Source organism: Musca autumnalis, unplaced genomic scaffold (assembly GCF_047663935.1).
Source record: "Musca autumnalis isolate F117 unplaced genomic scaffold, ASM4766393v1 scaffold_1, whole genome shotgun sequence".
In the NCBI taxonomy this organism is placed as follows: Eukaryota; Metazoa; Arthropoda; class Insecta; order Diptera; family Muscidae; genus Musca; species Musca autumnalis.
This window is the reverse complement of record NW_027411644.1, coordinates 166,254,277-166,275,325: the sequence shown is the minus strand read 5'-3', so window position 1 is coordinate 166,275,325 and position 21,049 is coordinate 166,254,277. Positions and strand designations below refer to the sequence as shown.

Below are 21,049 nucleotides of genomic sequence, written 5' to 3'. Positions count from 1 at the left end.
AATTATAGCTACATCGGTGTGAAAATATAGCTAAAAACGTCAAAATACCGTAAATCGGGGGGTACCGTTATATGGGGGCTATACCAAAACGTGGATCTATGTCCACAAGTTTTATTGTATAAGTTTATTCACACTTAAGAACCCTAAATGTCAAATTATAGCTAAATCGGTCTGAAAATGTAACTAAAAACGTCAAAATACTGTAAATCGGGGGGTACCGTTATATGGGGGCTATACCAAAACGTGGAACTATGTCCACAAGTTTTATTATATAAGTTTATTGACACTTAAGAACACTAAATGTCAAATTATAGCTAAATCGGTTTGAAAATGTAGCTAAAAACGTCAAAATACCGTAAATCAGGGGGTACCGTTATATGGGGGCTATACCAAAACGTGGACCTATGGCCACAAGTTTTGTTATATAAGTTTATTCACACTTAAGAACCATAAATGTCAAATTATAGTTAAATCGGTCTGAAAATGTAACTAAAAACGTCAAAATACCGTAAATCGGGGGGTACCGTTATATGGGGGCTATACCAAAATGTGGACCGATATAGCCCATCATCGAACTTGACCTGCAAACAAAAGACGCATTTTCCCAAAATTTCTGCGTCCTATCTCAATTTTTGTGGATGCTAGAGTGATTACCACAGACGGACGGACGGACGTGCACAGATCGACTCAGAATTTTACCCTGATCAAGAATATATATACTTTAAAGGGTCGCAAATGAGTATTTCAATGCGTTACAAACGGAAAAACAAACTTAATATACCCTCCATACTATGGTGGAGGGTATAAAAATCGTACTGTATCGCAGTCGAAGGTAATTTTAACATAGTTAAATTAATTCATAATTATATAAATTAAGTGCATGAATGTATAATATCCATCCATCTGAAACGGCATTTCTGTTAAATGTTTGAAGTAAACAGCATCCGTCTGTTGAATCAAGAAACAGATCGCAATATTAAGATAGATAAATTGTAAAGACGTTTTGATATAGCCCCCGATTTTCGGCATTTTGAAGGTTTCAGCGTCATTATCAAACCGAAGTGGACGAAAGTTGGTATTAAGTCTTCGATGGTGGTATACAACTTTTCTCCCGAAATTTGTCAGTACAGATTCACGTTTTGATATACATACATAGCCACTACAGAACAGTACCTCCTGATTTTGAAGATTTTAGCCACATTATCTTATGGAAATTGCTACAATTTAGTATTTTGTCTTCATTGATAGTATGAAACACTCTTGCTGAGAATCGTCCGTACAGGTCTACGTTTTGATGTAGAATGGTACCGTCCGAGTTTTATTGTTTCTATAGGGTGAGCCAAATTATTCCACGATGTAGCTGAACATCTCTTTAAAGAATTGCCGGCTGCCACATTATCACACCAGCGTGACTTAATTAATTAATTAACATTATCCTACCGAAATGACTCAAATTTGGTATTTAGTCTTCGATATGAGAATACAACATATCTACAGACAATTATGGGCATAGATGCAAGTTTTAATACAGCTCCCCCCCTTTACGAAATACACCCGATTTTTTGAAAGATTTTTACCATTCTAAGGACTCTAGCTTATTTTTCATACAGATAATAGTAGTATTTTTAAAATTAAATGTGTCAGGAGGTCATAAATAGAAATTCCTTAATAATATCTTTTCCAAACCGAAAGTCACAATAGGAGGTTGTTCACTTAAATTTGTTGGCACACTCATACAAGTAATTTAAAAATATGTATTGATTGGAAATTTTAGCTATTTCCATTTTCTACTAAACCGACTTAATAAATGACGGATTTACATTTATGCTTTTAATTTACATAATCTTGAATTGTATTTACTATGTTTGCGCATATTCTTAAAAAATTAAACTTTTAATATTTTCCCACAATTCACAAAACCCACATGTGTGGTACATTACCGGTACGTTATGTTTTGATGAACCGGTACACTACGATAATCGTACTATACCGCAACCGGTTCAGCAAAAAATTGTAGTGAACCGCAGTCGATACACTAAAAATCGTAGTGTTCCGGTCCAGTATCACTAACATATTTTTTAGTGTTTGTGTTCCGGAGCGGTACATTATCGTAGTGTACCTATCCACCTTGGTGCGGTACATAACGGTAGTGTTTATTTTCGAACACTGCATTAGAGTTATAATTGTTCAGCTTTTTTAGTCCAATGGAAATAAACATGCGTATAAGAGGGGCATTTTTTGGGAGGTCAGACCCGGTTACTCTGCTTATTTTAGCAGTTTCACAAGAATATGTGATATGCTTTTAGAACCGCTATACATATCTCAAGAATGATTCATTCTTTTTTCCACGACATCTACTTTATCTTGTGCCAATTTTCATGTTGATATCTCTAAATCTCAACGAGTTACAGCTTATATTCTAGGAGTTTGGCATAAATCTACAAAAAAAGTTATTTGAGTTTATGGAGCACTGATACTATTCAAATCATGCTTGATCTCGCACTGAAACCTTGCCAGCTCTTCGCAAAAAATAGTCCAAGTGGCTATTTAATTTTTGTGTAGTAATTTTTTTTTAAGTCGGGAAGCCAAAATTTCAATCGGCAGAAAACTCGTTTTTCTCGAAACTTGATTTTTTGAGATGTAACACTCTTTGAGCAAATGAGCGATATGTACAAAATACGTTAAAATTAGTGAACATGTATTTATTTTTGCACGCCACTGCAGGCCTCCTTTTTTGGATCCTGGTTCTTTTGAGTTTTAAGCTATATTTTCCGCACAAAATGGATATAATTTGGTATTTAGGATTTAAAATGGTAAAAAACGTCTAGTCAAGGGTCTTTTTCCCTAGGCAAGTCCAGTTCTAAGATGATTTATTTCGGACCACGTTTTAGTATATCCCCCATATAACGGCACCTCCCGATTTTTGATATTTTGGATATTTTAGTTACATTTTTTGACCGAACTATATGAAATTTGACGTTTAAGATTCTCAGTCGTCACGTAACTTCTCCACCAAAAATTGTCAAAAATTGTCATAAGTCCATCTTTTGGTAAGGCCCCCATATGATTTTCGGTACTTTGAGGATTTTATCTACAGTTTTTAGCCGAAGTGGCTGTAATTTGCCATTTGAAGTTCCCAGAGATCACAAACTTCACCCCACCAAAAACTGTTAAAAGGCGACCGGACTTAACGCCCAACGGACATAACGCCCAAAATCAATTTTGGGCGTTATGTCCTCCTTGACCCCGGACTTAACGCCCAAAATAAAATTGGGCGTTAAGTCCGCCCTAACTCCGGACATAAGGCCCAAAAATAATCGGACACAACGCCAAAAAATATTATGTTGAGTTTTTTCATATTTTAATGATTATTATTTGTAATGCAGGGCCGGTTTCAATTGATGTGTTCCAAAACCTACAATAAATTATTATTTTGAACATTCTGTCTAATTTTGTTATAAAAAAAATTTTAAAATTTTCAAAATGGTAGACTCTTTTAGGTTATATTATGGTTAAGTAGATTTTAAAAATGATTTGATTGATTCCTAAAATAGCAAACATCATTCAGTAGATTTTAATCTTAATCTCTCAGGAATTTATTAGCACATTTCCAAATAACGAACACTGACAAAACGGAATGTTTAACAGCGTGTTGAGTGACTTATTTCTTATTGTGAATTGAAAATTGAGTCATAGATAAAACCTAAAGATGTTGAAAGCGATCGAGCAAAAGTCGAAATGGTATATTTTATAAGAAATCGCGCGCGCGATTTTTTATAAAATATACCATTTCGACTTTTGCTCGATCGCTTTCGTAATTTGTTAAGTGTTAATATGTATTTAAAATTGTTTCCTCATTGAAAATAAAATTGAGTCACAGTCATAAAACCTAAAGATGTTGAAAGTGATCGAGCAAAAGTCGAAAACGGTATATTTTATAAAAATCGCGCGCGCGATTTCTTATAAAATATACCGTTTTCGACTTTTGCTCGATCGCTTTCGTATGTTAAGTTAAGTGTTAATATGTATTTAAATTGTTTCCTCATTGAAAATAAAATTGAGCCATTGTCATAAAACCTAAATATGTTGAAAGCGATCGAGCAAAAGTCGAAAACGGTATATTTTATAAAAAATCGCGCGCGCGATTTCTTATAAAATATACCGTTTTCGACTTTTGCTCGATCGCTTTCGTAAGTTGTTAGGTTAAATGTTCATAAATATTTAAAATTGTTTCCTCATTGAAAATAAAATTGAGTCATAGAGCAAACCTGAATATGCAGGAAGTCAAAAACCGTATATTTAAAAAAACGAGCGCGCGATTTCTTGTAAAATATACCGTTTTTTGACTTTTGCTCCATCGCTTTCAGCATATTCAGGTTTGAATTTTGATTTTGATTTTCTATGACTCAATGTTTTATTTATGGCGTTGTAGATGTGTACATGTAGCAAGAAAAATCTTTTATACGGAATATGTTTTTAAAAAATAAAATTGCAGGTTTGCAAAATTGTGCATGCTTGTAAATCTTGTTTCGAGAAAACTCAAGTAAATCATAACGATCACAGTACTGTAATGTTGGGTCCATTTGTCCACAAATTGTTGGAAAATCCGTATACATTTAAATATGATTTCAGTAAGCTTATTTTTTATTTATTACATACATATATAAAACAACTTTATTTCTAAATAAATCTGAATTTTACTTATGAAGTGGGAAAATCATTAATTTCGGAAAACGGACATAAAGCCCAATGGGCCTTATGTCCGCTATGGGGGCGGACTTAACGCCCAATTTTATTTTGGGCGTTAAGTCCGGGGTCAAGGAGGACATAAAGCCCAAAATTGATTTTGGGCGTTATGTCCGTTGGGCGTTAAGTCCGGCCGCCCTGTTAAAATAGGTCCACACTTTGATGTAGTACCCACATAAAGGTGCCGGCCGATTGAAGACATTTGTATGACCTACATTATATGACCTATTATATGACCTATTTTAGGCATTTGCGGTATCCGTGGTCCACATAATATTGTGGACAGGAAAGAAAACTAATTACTCCATTTTAGTTCAGGATATTTTCGGCTCAGCCGCACTCAGCAATTTTTCACTTGATGTTACTGAAATGGATCATATCAAGTGTATAAGTTAGATACTTTGTCCCTCAACTTCCCTAGCTCGATCAATCACGGATGCTGATTGGCGCACTGGCATCTCCTCTACACCTCCCTTGACGGATATTGTAGTGTGCGGATCGCCGCTGGGCAGTGGTTGTTGTAGGTTTGCTCACCTTGGTACACTAGTACATTTAACTCTCATTTAAATTATATGTAATTGTATTAGTAAAGACATGAGATCCTCAGCGGTCACTCAGAACCTCTGCGTTCACTTGTCTTTTGTCATTGCAACCATAAAGGCCTCTGACGCCACTAAGCAACATAGAAAAAAGGTATACTTATTGTTGAAAAGATATACAAACACAATTCAATAAACCAGCAAATTTATTTATTATTAAAAGAACTGATACCGCTTGTTTTATTTTATCTTTCTTTTTCCCCAATCGCTCTACACAAACATTTGGTCGCATCGAGCCGGATTTGTGAATTTGAGAAGTTTGCCTGGTTATTAATTGTGCCTTTTTTCTCCCAAAGGAAATTATCAACAACGCATCCCCGCACCTACCGCATCACCACATCATCCACTTTCATCAAAATCATCATCTCATCACATAAATTCATCAAAAAACAATGTACGTAAGTTCAGTGCATTTGTTTGTGTGAGATTTCGTTTTATTTTTTGAAAACAGAAGTGAAAAAAAGTGTTTTTAATTTTTGATCGCGGTACTGGTCGCCTTTTTGTTACCCTATTTTCCGGTATCGTTCAATATACAGTCCACAATAAACTAATTTCTATATAAATCAATTAAAATTATTCTGAAATCGAGTCGTGTTTGCATTATTTTCCAATTCGTCGCGAAATAATCGAACATTTCCATAAATTTGTGCTAATTTCTTAATATTTAACACAAAAAAATATACTTTTCTAATTGAAATAATCTGCCGCTGTAGTGTGCCTTTTTTTCTCTTGCTTATTGCAATATTCCCCACACATTTTGTACATTGCCGAGTGATCGTGTTTGCAGTCAACCAATATTCGTAATATTCGTATTATTTTCGTTTGTTTCTCACCGAAAATAATAATCCCTGTGCTCTTTTTTCTAAATCGGCCGCAAACCTACCAACAATTTATTTAACTCTGCCACTATCACTTGTTATTCGGCCAATTGCAAAAACAATCACCATACTAGCCCTTTTCTATTTCTTATATTCAGTAAGAAATATAACAACAATTTATTTATCTCCCCAGCTCTCACTGTTGGGTAAGTGCCGTTGGTCTAGTTGTCGTGTAAATACCACAACAAGAATACGCGCCTTTTTTAATTTTGATAGCGTCACTTTGTGCCTTTATAAATATACCAACAACATTTGCCTCTCCAGTTCTCACTGCTTGCTTGGTCGTTGTCGTTGGTCTGTTTGTAGCGAGGCAGTTAGATCCACACACACCCCCCCACTACTTGTGTGTTCCCTTTTCCCTTTTGTGTGGTATTCTTTATTCACCACGGCACAGTGGGCCCCAAAAAAATTGTGAAAATTTTAAATTAAAATTCTTAAATATTTTTTTTTTCTCGAAAATTTCTTGAAATAAAATTTGCGTTTTTGGATTTTTAAAATAAATTCACCCTACAATCAGCCTATTATCTGCATTATTTATTGAGTTCCTTTGTGGAAAAATACCGTTTTTTCCTAAAGTTTTCTTAAAGATTTTTTTTGAAGAAAACTAGCCTTAAGCGCGTGCTTACAACTTATAGGCATTAGCAAATTTTATTTTCGGTCGAAAATTCGTGCACCCTACACCCGGTACATAACGAAAAATTAAGTTTTTTTTGTATTCATTTGATCTTTTTGTGCTTTTTGAATATTTTGATAAATATTAACCATTTTAATACATTTTTAAATTATTCTTTGACTATTTATTTAACATTTCATTCAAGAACTGTTCAAATATTTATTCAATTAGAAGAAAAAGTCCATTAAATTAAAAATTTCTGATTTCTTTTGCTAATTTCGGGAAATTTTTGATTCTTCTTTCCACCAAATTAGTTTGCTTTGTGATTTTAGATTTTTTTTTGATCTGTTTTCCTTTGGCATTTGTGTCGATCTCCATTCTATAGTGGGTTTTTTCTAGTAAAACCTTGATTTTCACGTCAGTTGGTTCCACTTTAAATAAGTCTTTTCGCAGTTGGTTTTAAAATTCATACTTGGAAAATGGTGAACATCAATTTAATCCAATTTATCCGTGCTTCTGACAAGGTAGAGAAATTTACAACATCCTTCAGTGCTATTAAAGCGGAAAATCATACGATTTTCAATCTTGATGTTCGAAAGACCGAACTACAGAATTTGTGGAGTAAGGCTTCCGATGCATACGATAAGTATATCGATCATTTAATGACTGAAGAGGGTGCTTCTTCAGAAGAAATATCTTCTGTTGACGGCAAGTATGAAAGTACCTGCGAAAAATATGTCATTTGTTTGTCTGAAATAAATGAAAAACTAGAGAACTTAAAGTCGGTGAAATCTTCTCCTTCCACTCCAACTGTAATGCACAGTAGTACCCCTCACAATACCCCAGCACAAACCAGTCGTAATATGGAGACTAGGGTGACCGATAGATCAAATAGGCTGCCCGGTAATTCTACTTCGGGAAATATTTCTAGCCATAGTTTGAATTTGCCTCCTCTATCTAACAATGCACAGCTTGATATTCAGAGTCCTGCAAATATTTCGATCTCTAACTGGAGTTTGCCTCCATATGTTTCTAACACTATGCACAATCTCAAATTACCTCCGTGTGATATTGATGATTTTCATGGTGATTTCTTGTCGTGGCCTACCTTCCGTGACCTTTTTTCAGCCATGGTTATAAATAACTCTGGGATAAGTGACATTGAGAGGCTGTGTCACTTAGTTCAAAAAACCAAAGGTGAGGCTAGGGAAATAGTTTCTAAGTTTCCGCTCACTCATAGAAGTTTTGCTCTTGCGTGGAAAGCCCTCAAGGATACTTATGACAATAAAAGAATCCTTGTAAACAGTCATTTAAGAATTTTATTCGATCTTCCATCTTTAACAAATGAAACGAGTTCGGGTTTAAAAACTTTGCAAAGGGGCATAAACGGTTGTTTGTCTGCCATGTCAGTCTATGATATTGTTACGGATCACTGGGATCCTATTCTTGTTTTTATTTGTATTCAGCGTCTGCCAAAGCTTACAGTGACTCTCTGGGAACAGAGTCTCACGGATAAGTCGTCCTTATCGTCATGGTCTCAGCTCGATTCCTTCCTCACGGAAAGAATTCAGACGCTTGCCTGTTTGCGTGACATAAAAGGTATAGATTCTTCTAAGTCCCCTAATAAGCGCAACGTTAAGGCACATTTGGCGAAAACTTCGTCTGATACTTTAAAATCACATTCCAAACATCGTTGTGTTGTATGCTCCCTTGAAAATCATGCGCTCTATTCTTGTCCCCGTTTTAAAAAGTTAACCTTCGAGCAAAGACTTACTATTGTTAAAAAACAAGGCCTGTGTTTTAATTGTTTGTCGAGAGGTCATTCGATTGGTAATTGTCCCAGCACACATCGCTGCTATGTATGTCATGAAAAGCATCACACGCTCATGCATAAACCTAATAGGTCGGCACCCACAAATAGTTCCCCGTCAAATGTGACGCCTCCGTCTCCAGCCCCTAGAACTCCACCAAATTCCCTCTTAGATAATGTTGCGTCTACCTCCACTGGTGCTAATCCGACTGTAGTAAACCGTCAGGTTTATCACACGTCTCAGAATGCTAACGTTCTGCTTGGTACTGCTATCGTTAACATCGTACACAAAGGAAATTCTTACCCAGTTCGAGCCCTCATTGACCCTGCGTCTGAGGCTACCTTTATAACTGAGCACCTACAAAATAGATTACAATTGTCAACTCGTTCCACCCTTGCGAACATATCTGGTGTAAATGGTTCGTCCTCAGTCATCTCCAGAAAAAACTGTCGTATTTGTATAGGTTCTCCGTTGAGTTCCTCCGTTTTATTAAAAACTGATGCTTTTGTTCTCCCCAAGATCTCTGGTAATCTTCCTTCCTTTGCTGTTGATCCTGCTTTTGGTCGTACTTTGCCTAGTCTTCGTTTGGCTGATCCAAACGTTTTTGATTGCCGTCCTGTGGATATGCTGTTGGGTGCGGATTTATATCCGCAAATATTGTTACCTGGAGTACAACAAAACATCGTGGGTTCTCTTTTGGCGCAAAATACTGTATTCGGTTGGATACTTTCTGGTCCCATCCCCTGCACCCCTTTGCAGGTATTCACCACAACTTTGCATTTTAGGGACGAAGACAGTCTCAACAAGACCCTTCTCCAGACTAGAAAGCGCAAAGTACTTTCGCCATCAGCCAATTTTAGCAAGAATTATAGGTCCACAGCTACGAGCAATTCAGGTTACTGTGTTTGCTCACTTCGCACCTGTACTGAAAGTCCTCAAAATTTCCAATTGGTTAGAACTGGAAATACGCGTTTTAGAAAAGCCTCCCTCATCTCGACTTAGCTCAAATTTTCTGTTTGCGCCTCTCTGCCGCTGCTATAAGGTCGTACCTCGAGGTATCTTTCCGGTACCACCAGCTAATGTTTTGCCATCTTCAGTTTTACCTGTAGGTCGCCTCATAATGCTAACCCCCACAGTGGTCGTTCGTTGGTGTCTGCCGAAAAATACAATGCCTATAAGGGCTATACTTGATCCGTGTTGTCAAGTAAGTCAGGGGTGCGCGTGTCTGGTAGCGTGAACTAAATTGGCTATTAACGAAAATTGACAACATACCACGCGGATTTTTTAATAACGTCAAGATTTGATTCGGTCCACAAGCATTTTGTAACGGCTAGGGTCGCGAACATAACCCGAGGTGTAACCCCTTCCATGTCTGCACCCCTGTCTATTCGCGAATCATTTGTTGGCCTGGAACTAGCGGATCCTACCTTCGATCGTTCTGAACCAATAGCAATAGTCTTAGGTCCAGAAATTTATTATAAAATCATTACTTCTCGCATGATGATACAACCGGGTCTTCCTACGGCTCAGTATACGTCATTTGGTTGGATTATTACGGGTCCAGAAAATCTGTAATATGACTTCTTTTATAATTGTTTTTAGCATAACTTGAATTTGAAATGAAATAATAAAATGCTCACATATCAACTGAACTTACGTCCTTGCTTTATTATGTATTATATTCTAATTTGTACATTAATCTTTATTTATAGCTTGCTTTGTTGATACACACCCATATGTATCAAGGTGGGCGGCAAATGTATAAGTTAGATACTTTGTCCCTCAACTTCCCTAGCTCGATCAATCACGGATGCTGATTGGCGCACTGGCATCTCCTCTACACCTCCCTTGACGGATATTGTAGTGTGCGGATCGCCGCTGGGCAGTGGTTGTTGTAGGTTTGCTCACCTTGGTACACTAGTACATTTAACTCTCATTTAAATTATATGTAATTGTATTAGTAAAGACATGAGATCCTCAGCGGTCACTCAGAACCTCTGCGTTCACTTGTCTTTTGTCATTGCAACCATAAAGGCCTCTGACGCCACTAAGCAACATAGAAAAAAGGTATACTTATTGTTGAAAAGATATACAAACACAATTCAATAAACCAGCAAATTTATTTATTATTAAAAGAACTGATACCGCTTGTTTTATTTTATCTTTCTTTTTCCCCAATCGCTCTACACAAACATCAAGAATTCATCTAAGATCCGATTCCAATAATATTGCCGAATAATCTATTTTTTTTATTACTAAAACCAAAGCCTAAATAAAAAGATATAAAAAAGTAATAAACAGTTATAAAAAAATCCACTTTTCATTAAAACTTTTCAGATTGTGGTGTTCCCTATTATCATATTGTAAACGGATTATATACGGAGTATCGGGAATTCCCTTATATGGTTTGTCAATTCAATTTCTAAAAAAGTTATAAAAAAATGTTTTAAATATTTTAAAAGGCAGCTCTAGGTTGGGATTCTCTGTTCGGAGAGGGCGTTTATGACTATAAATGTGGTGGAGTATTAATATGGAATGAATATGTTCTGACAGCTGCACATTGTGCCATTTCAAATGGGTAAGAACTCAAAATTATACTTTTGGAAATTGTAATAAAATTGCATTGTTTTTCTTGTTTTTGTTTAAAAAACACAGTATTCCTCCAAGTGTGGTTCTGGTGGGTGGAAGAAATTTAACAGACTCCTCATTTAAACCAATAAAAGTGGCTAAAGTCATAAAACATCCGTTGTATAAACCGCAACATTCATATCACGATATAGCTTTAATTAAATTGGAAGTGAATCCAGGAGAAGATCGTCTTTGTTTATGGACTCTCTACCCACTGGACGATGTTAATGTTACAGCAGTTGGTTATGGCCATACTCAGTTTGGTAATAAAATCAATGCAATTTTGACGATTTGACACTTATTGCAAGTTCCCTTTTTAGCTGGGTCTAATTCTGAAAGCCTGCTAAAGACTTACCTATCAATAATACCTAATAAAGATTGCTTCCCCCACTATGTCGGGGAAGATAGTTTGCCGCAAGGTATTGTTGACTCACATTTGTGTGCCAAAGATTCAGAGAGGCAAAGTGACACGTGTCAGGTAATTCGTGCTAGAAATTTTGTTTGAATATGACTTTAAATTTTATTTCTTCTAGGGTGATTCGGGTGGACCTCTTATCTTGCGTTCCACTAGTCCCGAGGGATTTCAAACAGCATTCTTAGTGGGTATAACATCTTTTGGACGTGGATGTGGCTTTGACAAGCCAGGAGTGTATACAAGAGTTTCTGAATATCTTGACTGGATTGAATCAGTGATATTTAAATAAATATTCTAAGTAAATAAGAAATAAAGAAATAAATTAAGAAAACAAGTAAGGCTTCTATCTACATGTGCATATATTAAAAATGAGAAGCTTTCAGATGCAGCAACACCCAGAGCTTTTTCCTAAATCGTCAATAAGATTTTGTATTAATGAACTCCGTTGCTTTGTATGAATGTATCAACTGCACTACATACGCTTCGTAGCGTAGGAGGGAACTTAAGATATAAACAAAAAAACATTGTTCCACAACATCCCATACGGGACAAGGGAGACTTCTCTCATATCAATGAGTGCACCCCGATTCATATTTAGCTCAATGATATGGGACCTACTGTTTATCGCCGAGTCCGAACGCCGTGTCTATAGACACCACTTATGGAGAAGTTTTTCAAGGCTGAAATACTCAGGAAATGTCGCCAACATTACTGAGGGGTATTTTGCCACCGTTGAAAAATGTTTGATGTTGCTTGGCCGGGGAATCGAACCCTCGACCTTCTGCGTGCAAGGCGGGCGTGCATACCATTGCACCACGGTGGCACCCGGAACTTAAGATATACCTCGCCTAAAATGGTACTCGCATTAATTTCAAATTTCTTCATGGCCTGTATGTATTTTCAAATTGGCGTTTAAGTCAATTGGATTACCAAGTTGGATTTTAGCCTTCGTCTGCCACAAAAACGTCATCCAAATATGCCTGTTGAATCGGACTTGACCACGCGTGAAACGTAGCATAATAACCAGATGTGTAGGAGGGCATAATGGTTGGATAATATGGAGGGCATAATTAAATTGTCATTCCGTTTGTAACACATCGAAATAATCGTCGGAGACCTATTGAGTATTCTTGATTAGCATAAAATTCTAAGCCGACATAACCAAATCCGTCTGTACATCCCTCTGTCTGGTGAAACCAAGATACAGCTATCATAATCATAAAATTTTCAAAATATGAGAAGATTAAGGGGCAATACAAATTTATAAGCACTTCATACCTGGTCCAACATTTTACAGTTCTTCGAGATCAATTAAAAAGCCACATAACAACCAGTTTTCATGATTTTTTCCAAGAAAACTGCCAAACTTTTGTGATAGATTTTTTTCTTTATCTGAAACGAGCATAACTTAATATGTTTGTATTTATACCCTACACCACTAAGTGGGGAGGGTATTATTTTTGTATATTTTTTGGTGTAACTCCTATAGAAAGGTACCTCCCGATTTTTGTAATTTTTATTATCCAACTGAAATGGCTGAATTTTAGAATTTAGTCTTCGTTGGTGGTATAAAATATTCCGACAGATAATTGTCAGTACAGGTTCACTTTTTGATATAGCCCCTATAAGGCAGTACAGTCCGATTTTGTTAATTTTGCAGGTTTTAGCCGTATTACCCAACTGAAATGGCTGAAATTCGGCATTTAGTTTTTGTTGTAAATATAAAATATTCCGACAGAGAATAGTCGGTACAGGTCCACTTTTTGATATAGCCCCCATAGGGCAGTAACGACCGATTTTCAATATTTTAATTTCGGTATTTTGTATTTCATATAGCCTCCCATAGAACGGTACCTCCCGCTTTTCGGTATATGGAAGGTGTGACCTCACTATCGCACCCAAATGGCTGAGATCTGATTTGAAAATATATAATTTATGGTGGAGGGTATAATTGGAGTTCAAAATCGTTCTTATCTGTTATGTTGTGATCAACTCCAAGTGATATCTGATCTTTTTTTTCAAAATTTTTCTCATTATAGTAGTTTTGTTTGAACGAAACTTAAAAAAAGCTTCCTACCCGACTTGACATATTTCCTAAAAATTGCAATAAAACCAAAAATCGCAGGTAAAAATTAAAGACATTATTATAGACAAGACATCCGAATTGTTGCAACTCTTGCATTCTCTGGGGTGAAACTGGAAAACAATTATTTTAACCTCTGACCAACTGTAAATCCTCAACCAAGCTCATGCTTTATGTCATGGCATCTCCAATACAGTGCGTCACCTTCAGGTGTTGTTGTGATGCCTTTTCCAATCAATTTCATTTCCTGGAGGACATATTCCGACAATATTGATTCTAAATACACTAATGCAGGCTAACATATATTTGGGTTCTTTTATTTGTTTGTTTTTTTTTCGTGCTTAAGAAATTGCACGTGCAGAAATCGACAATCTTTTGCTGAAATAATAAACAATTTATAAATATATATGTGCACTTAATATATTTTATGTAATTGCACTGATCGCCATAAATTTGTAAAACGAATAGGCAAATAAAGAAGAGGAAGAAGAAATTGTCGCAATTATAATAAAGCATTTTTCGCAATTGTCATAGACAAATTCAGTTTTTTTCACTTTGATAGAATAACTTATTTCTTAAAAAATAACTCCTTTCGAAATATCATTAGCCCTACTCTTTCTCGAAGTATGCTAACGTCATATATATATACAGTTTGTCAAGTAATTGTTTTCGAACCAAGAAAACTAACATTTTTCTGTATTAATTTATGAAAAATGACTGATAATTGTGATAAAAATTTCGGGTTTTTTGGAAAACATAGTTGGTAGACTTATTAAAGACAAGATAGGATGTATACATAAAAAATTGACCCACGTAGTCCAACAAAAAATAACGAAAACACATAACTACATATAATTCAAGCTGTCAAATAAATGTTTTCGGAATTAATGGAGGTTCCAAAATAACCCATATTTTTAGTAAATTCTTGAAAATCATGACATTTTATGAATGTTATTCTTAAGAACGGTTAACTACTAACAAGTATCAAGAATATTAGGCATAGAATATCCCTACTAGGAGGGTTACCATATGGACCAAGGGAGTACCAGGTCATATTACATATAAACAGGGTCCTATAGGTCTTATACCGGGAATATCTGAAAACTAAGGCGTTTTATGAGTTTTTTTAGTTCACCAGGATGGACTGCCATCAATTACAATAAATATTACCTACAGATTAATTAGATCAGGTTGGTTGCCAGATCTACTAAAAGGTGACAGGTTATATAAACAGTAATCGAGGCCACCTGGATACATAACCAGGGCTTAAAATTTGTTTATGTAACTCAAATTGAATTAAGGGATAAGGGAATTCTCCAACATAAACCAAAATACGACATAAAAGTACAAAAATCGCTTAGAATTGCATATATAAGATATTGTCAGTCTATGCTGATTTTTAATAGACCTCCGATTTCACTGTTTATAGCGAGTACAGAGGAATTCTTTAAGTTTTTTGCTTCCATGCTAACACTGAAGCATTATTTACCCATCAACATAATTTTCCCCTTAAAAATGTACTACAGTAGTACTGCAGAGTACGAGAAATGTGTGCAATAGGTCGAAGTATGCATTTCTGAAAATTGTCGAAACCCTTACCCCATACATTTCTAAGCAATATTGGTCTTCTACTGCGATATTTCCGATTGTTTAGTGAAATGCCATTATCTTAATTAATTTTAAGTAAAAAAAAAAAACAAACTTCAGTGCCCTGTTTCGGGGCCCAGGTGGCCTCGTTCACTGTTTATATAACCTGGTACATTTTTAGTCGATCTGGCAACCCTTCTGATCTAATTATGTAGGTAATATTTATTGTATTTGATGGCAGCCCATCCTCGTGAAGTAAAAAAACGCATAAAACGTCTTAGTTTTCAGATATTCCCGGTTTAAGGCCTATAGGACCCTGTTAACATGTAATATGACCTGGTACTCCCTTGGTTCATATGGTAACCCTCCTAGTAGAGATATTCTATGCCTAATATTCTTGATACTTGTTATTAGTTAACCCTTTTAAGAATAACATTCATAAAATGTCATGATTTCAAGAATTTACCAAAAATATGGTATTTCGGAACTTCACTACATTTCGAAAACATTTATTTGACAACTTGCATTAAATGTAGTTATTGGTTTTCGTTACTTTTTGTTGGACTGAGTGGCTTAATTATTATTAATCCATCCTATCTTGACTTAAATAAGTCGACCAACTATTTTTTGCAAAAAACCCGACATTTTTATCACAATTATCAGTCATTTTTCATAAATTAATACAGAAAAATTTTAGTTTTCTTGGTTCGAAAACAATTACTTGACAAACTGTATATATATATATATACATATATATATATATATATTGGTACACTAATTTCTATTCGTGTACCAAAATTCGAATCTGCTAAATGATATGGTGATTTTTATAACCGAGTCAAAGCTGCGTGTCCCTAATACACCACGTGCAGAAATATCCACAATATGTCGCTTACATAAAGCTGTGTGTATTTTCGCCTGTGAATTGAATATGGGCAATTAGAGGTATTCTGAATTTTGCAAATATTGTATAGTAATTTGTGTAGTCGAAGTTACGGATATGAGGTTTTTCAACAAAACTCAATCAAAAAAACAACTTTTAGTAAAAAAGAGATATATAAAAAAAATAATCCAAAGTCGTTTGTTGGTAATGGCATCAGTTGAGAACGGCTGGACCGATATCGATAATTCCTTTTTTTTCGAAATGTTCGTCATAACCCAACTTAGGTATTTATGCAAAGAAAATTTGACCACGCCCGCTTTTACGCCCATTTTTTAATTTTCAATTTTAATCTTTTCTACAAAACTACTGACCTGATTTTCCTGAAATTGTCAGGGAATGTACAAGGATGATCCCAGGTGAAAATTTGTCATTCGTCATAACCAAACATAGGTTTTTATGCAAAGAAAATTTGACCACGCCCACTTTGTTTCAATTTTAATCTTTTCTACAAAAACTACTGAACTGATTTTCCAGAAATTGTCAGAGACGTACAGCGATCGCTCCTGGTTACATAATTTGTTGAATTTTGGAAGGGGCGGGGTACTTCCCCTATGACCTATTTCTTTAAAAATTATATATTTACAATAACTACGAATTTATCGGTTTGGAAATTAATTTCGAGACTACCTACTTATTTGGGAACCAAAAACTTGACCACGCCCACTTTTTAAAATATGTTACATCTAAAAAACTACTGAACCGATTTTCTTGAAATTGTCAGGGAATGTAAAGGGATGTCCCTCTAAACAGGCCACATATTTTCTTTCAGAGGGGGCGCCGTACTTCCCATATGCGATATTTAAAGGAAAACTCCATATTTCCGTTGTTATGTACATATATTTTATGAATTTCGTAGGAGGTGGGATACCTTCCCCACGCCTTTCTTTGAAAACGCTGTATGTATAAGCCAAACCTATGATTATATCAGTTTCAGCATAAACATTGGGAGACAATGGCATTGTGTGTATACTAGGTATATAGGTTCAAGATATATTTTATTGAGGCTTTTACACAATTATAAGGAAATTTAATTCGTTGAGAGGTTAATAGCAACTTGCTTCGGAGAAGAGTTTTCAAAAATGAACATGTATAAGTAGTTTACCAGTGTTTGCTCCCGACACTTTGTCTATACTAGGTATATATTTGGAGAAACAGCAATAAATACTCTGGGAGATAGGAAAGCTTGTGGCCCTGACGAGATTCCCTCGGAAATCCTTAAATTAATAGATGACGAAAACATCGCACTTTTAACAAAATTATTTAACCATGTATATGATACAGGTCGATACCCACAAGACTGGTTAAAATCTACATTTATTACCATTCCGAAAAAATGCAACGCAAAATATTGTAACGAACACAGACTTATAAGTCTCATGAGCCATGCCCTAAAAATTTTTCTACGGATAATTCACTCCAGAATATACTCAAAGTGCGAAAAAGCCATGGGAACATCTCAGTTTGGATTTAAGGAAGGTATGGGAACCCGAGAAGCACTTTTTTCTATACAAACATTGATCCAGAAATGTAAAAACGCACAAAAAGACGTATTTCTATGCTTCATAGATTACGAAAAAGCTTTTGATACAGTGTTACACGATAAGTTGATTGACATCCTCATCTCCATTGGCCTAGACCAGAAAGAAGTGCATTGTATCAAAAGTCTATATTGGCATCAAAGTGCACAAATAGAAGTGGACGGGGAAATGACAGATAGAATTGACATATCTAAGGGAGTGAGACAAGGGTGCATATTGTCACCTTTGCTATTCAATATCTACTCAGAAAAAATTTTTCATGAATCCATAAACAAAATCCCAATCGGCATTCATATAAACGGAACATTTCTGAACAACATAAGATATGCTGATGATACAACCTTACTGGCGCATAGCATATCTGGACTCCAGAACCTTGTGAATAAACCCGCAATACACAGCGAAAAATACGGTCTGAAAATTAACATCCGCAAAACCAAATTCATGGTTATAAGCAAGAAGAATGAACACAATAATACAACATTAAAAATTCACAATACCTATGTTGACAGAGTTAAAAGTTTCAAATACCTGGGAGTTACAATAACTGAACAGTGGCAGTCCTCGCAAGAAATAAGATGCAGAATTGAACAGGCCAGAAAAGCATTTTCAAAATATAAGAGAGTACTTACGAGTCATGACATTAATCTTGAAACAAAGATTCGTTTTATCAAAACATATGTCTGGTCAGTGTTATTATATGCAACGGAAGTATGGACAATTAAAAGTGCTGATATAAGAAGACTGGAAGCTTTTGAAATATGGATTTATAGGAGAGTACTCAAAATTCCCTGGACAGCCCATATGACAAATACCGATGTACTGAGAAGGATGCACTGCGAAAGAGAACTTATCTCAGTAATAAAAAGACGAAAGACTGCATACCTGGGGCATATAATGCGAAATCAAAAATATAAATTGCTACAAAATATAATCCACATAAAGATAGAAGGAAGACCTGTTAGAGGAAGAAAGGAGACAACATGGATGGATAATATTACAGAATGGACGGGCATCCGAGATACTACAACCCTATTATCAAAGGCTAGAGATAGAAATGCGTTTGCAGACATACTAAGCAATCTTTAAACAAATATTGTATATATACGTATTTATTAAAACAAATCTATTTATAATTGTATTGGTCGCTAACATTCGGAAAACGAATTGGCAAATAAAGAAGAAGATTTGGAGCCAAATTACCGGACCATGCCCACTTTTTAAATATGTTATACATATATTGAAAACTATTGACCACGCCCACTCTTTTCAATACATTATTTTTTGAAAACTACTAAACCTAATTTCATGCAATTTTCAGAAAATGTTCAGGAATGTCCCGTGGTCCAAAATGCCCTTTATTGATAGATTTCGATTTTTCGGGGCTTATTGTTTTATAATCGCTATATTTGCTAAACTTATAGTGCATCGGCTTGTAAATTAATTTTCGAGACAAATTTCCTTAAATGGTGAGGTTCAACGGTCCATCAGCCATGAAAAACTGTAACATATAAGTCTCAATAAGCGGGAAAATTTTACTTAACTATTTTTTAACTTTTATAATTAGGTCGCTTTAGTAAAAGCAGCATCAATGGGTGAAAAAATTCGACAAAGTCCGTATGAGAATAGAAAGGTTACAGACAAAATCTGTAGATACATATAAAATTCTCCTCGGTTTGACAATGGACCGAAGAAGTGAGGTAGAAAATACCAATTTGAATTGTCAAGCATAAAGTCCATAAAAAGTTGTCATTAAAACTATAGTTTTTCATTAAAATATAATATTTTTATATGAAAATTTAAATTTCATAAATTTCATATCTAAATATAATACATGTTTTTTTCAGGATGTTATGATGTGGACTTTAATTAGATTTTCCCGCCATTTCTTTTGGTTTATTTACAAAGTACAATGAATTTCCGTATATGGTATGTTTTTATATTGTAGTACAGACTGCATAAACTTCATTTTTTAAAATTTCTAATCAATAGGCTGCCTTGGGATGGGATTCGAACTTATATCCTGGCACATATGATTATAAATGTGGTGGTGTTTTAATAACTCCGAATTATGTGCTAACAGCTGCGCACTGTGCCGATTTGAGCGGGTAATGAAATGAAATAAATTTTTGAAATTATTTCTTAAACTCTTTAACACATTTCTTCTCCACACTTAAGATCATCGCCATCAGTAGCCTTGGTCGGCGGAGTGAACCTGACAGATATTTCCTCAAGTTGGAAGAAAATGTAACCACACCGTGGATTTGTCTACGGAATCAACGCGATATGCCGGAAATTACGGTGACTGCTTGTGGTTATGGAAAAGAATTCTTTGGTAAGAATGATCGAAAAAAATCTAAATGACGTAGATATAGAGCGGAAATTTTGAAATTTGGTATTGTGGCAACCGTTGGCAGGGCAACGATAAAAAAGTTGTTTTGGAAAAAAATTTACTAAATTTGGTAAGAACAACTATTTAATTTATTTTTCTTACAGCTGGACCAGGTTCGAATACACTTTTGAAAGCCCATTTATCTCTAATGCCAAATAAGGAATGTTCTGAATATTACAAAAATGATACAACACTACCCAAAGGTATACTTGATACTCAGCTTTGTGCAAGAGACAGAGTTAATAACAATGATACTTGTCAGGTAAGATAACAAACATATTACAGTATTCTTAATGAAATGTGCTTCATTATTCTGTGTTATCTGTTCTGTAGGGTGATTCAGGAGGACCCCTCATAATAAAGACTGGATACTTGAGGACATATTTAGTTGGTATAACTTCATTTGGTCAGGGTTGTTCTCTGAGTATTCCAGGAGTATATACAAGAGTATCGGAATATCTCGATTGGATCGAAGAAGTTGTTTATGGGAAATTGCAATAAGTGAAAATAATAAACTTTTGTATTATATGTGTGTATATCGTAGAATAGCCTGTTTTAGATTAGCAAATCATAAATATATAATTACTAAACTATTTAAATTTTGCCAAATATTTGGCAATTAAACTTAATAACAAATTTTTCACGATTAAATACTCGTACATCGTCGAGGAAAAGTTAGGTGTAATTTTTCTTATTTTATAATGGAAAGCAAAAAACTATTACAAGGCATTTAGAAATAGCTTGTGGGCGATTTTTGTCGACCAATGAATAAGTTAACACAAAAACTTCAAGGCCCCGTATGGCGCTGTAATTTGC

General features: G+C 35.2%; 1 protein-coding gene across 1 annotated transcript in view; it reads left to right on the top strand.

The window, feature by feature from the left end:
- LOC141390695 (venom serine protease Bi-VSP-like) overlaps positions 1 to 20,734 on the top strand; it is a 32,921-nt gene extending 12,187 nt beyond the window's left edge. The window contains exons 3-10 of the mRNA XM_073963635.1: positions 10,985 to 11,052; positions 11,110 to 11,225; positions 11,303 to 11,538; positions 11,596 to 11,753; positions 11,809 to 11,967; positions 20,020 to 20,176; positions 20,338 to 20,495; positions 20,567 to 20,734. Of these exons, the coding sequence (XP_073819736.1) occupies positions 10,985 to 11,052; positions 11,110 to 11,225; positions 11,303 to 11,538; positions 11,596 to 11,753; positions 11,809 to 11,967; positions 20,020 to 20,176; positions 20,338 to 20,495; positions 20,567 to 20,734 (1,220 nt within the window). The remainder of the gene's footprint in view (positions 1 to 10,984; positions 11,053 to 11,109; positions 11,226 to 11,302; positions 11,539 to 11,595; positions 11,754 to 11,808; positions 11,968 to 20,019; positions 20,177 to 20,337; positions 20,496 to 20,566) is intronic.
- The last annotated feature ends 315 nt before the right edge of the window (positions 20,735 to 21,049 follow it).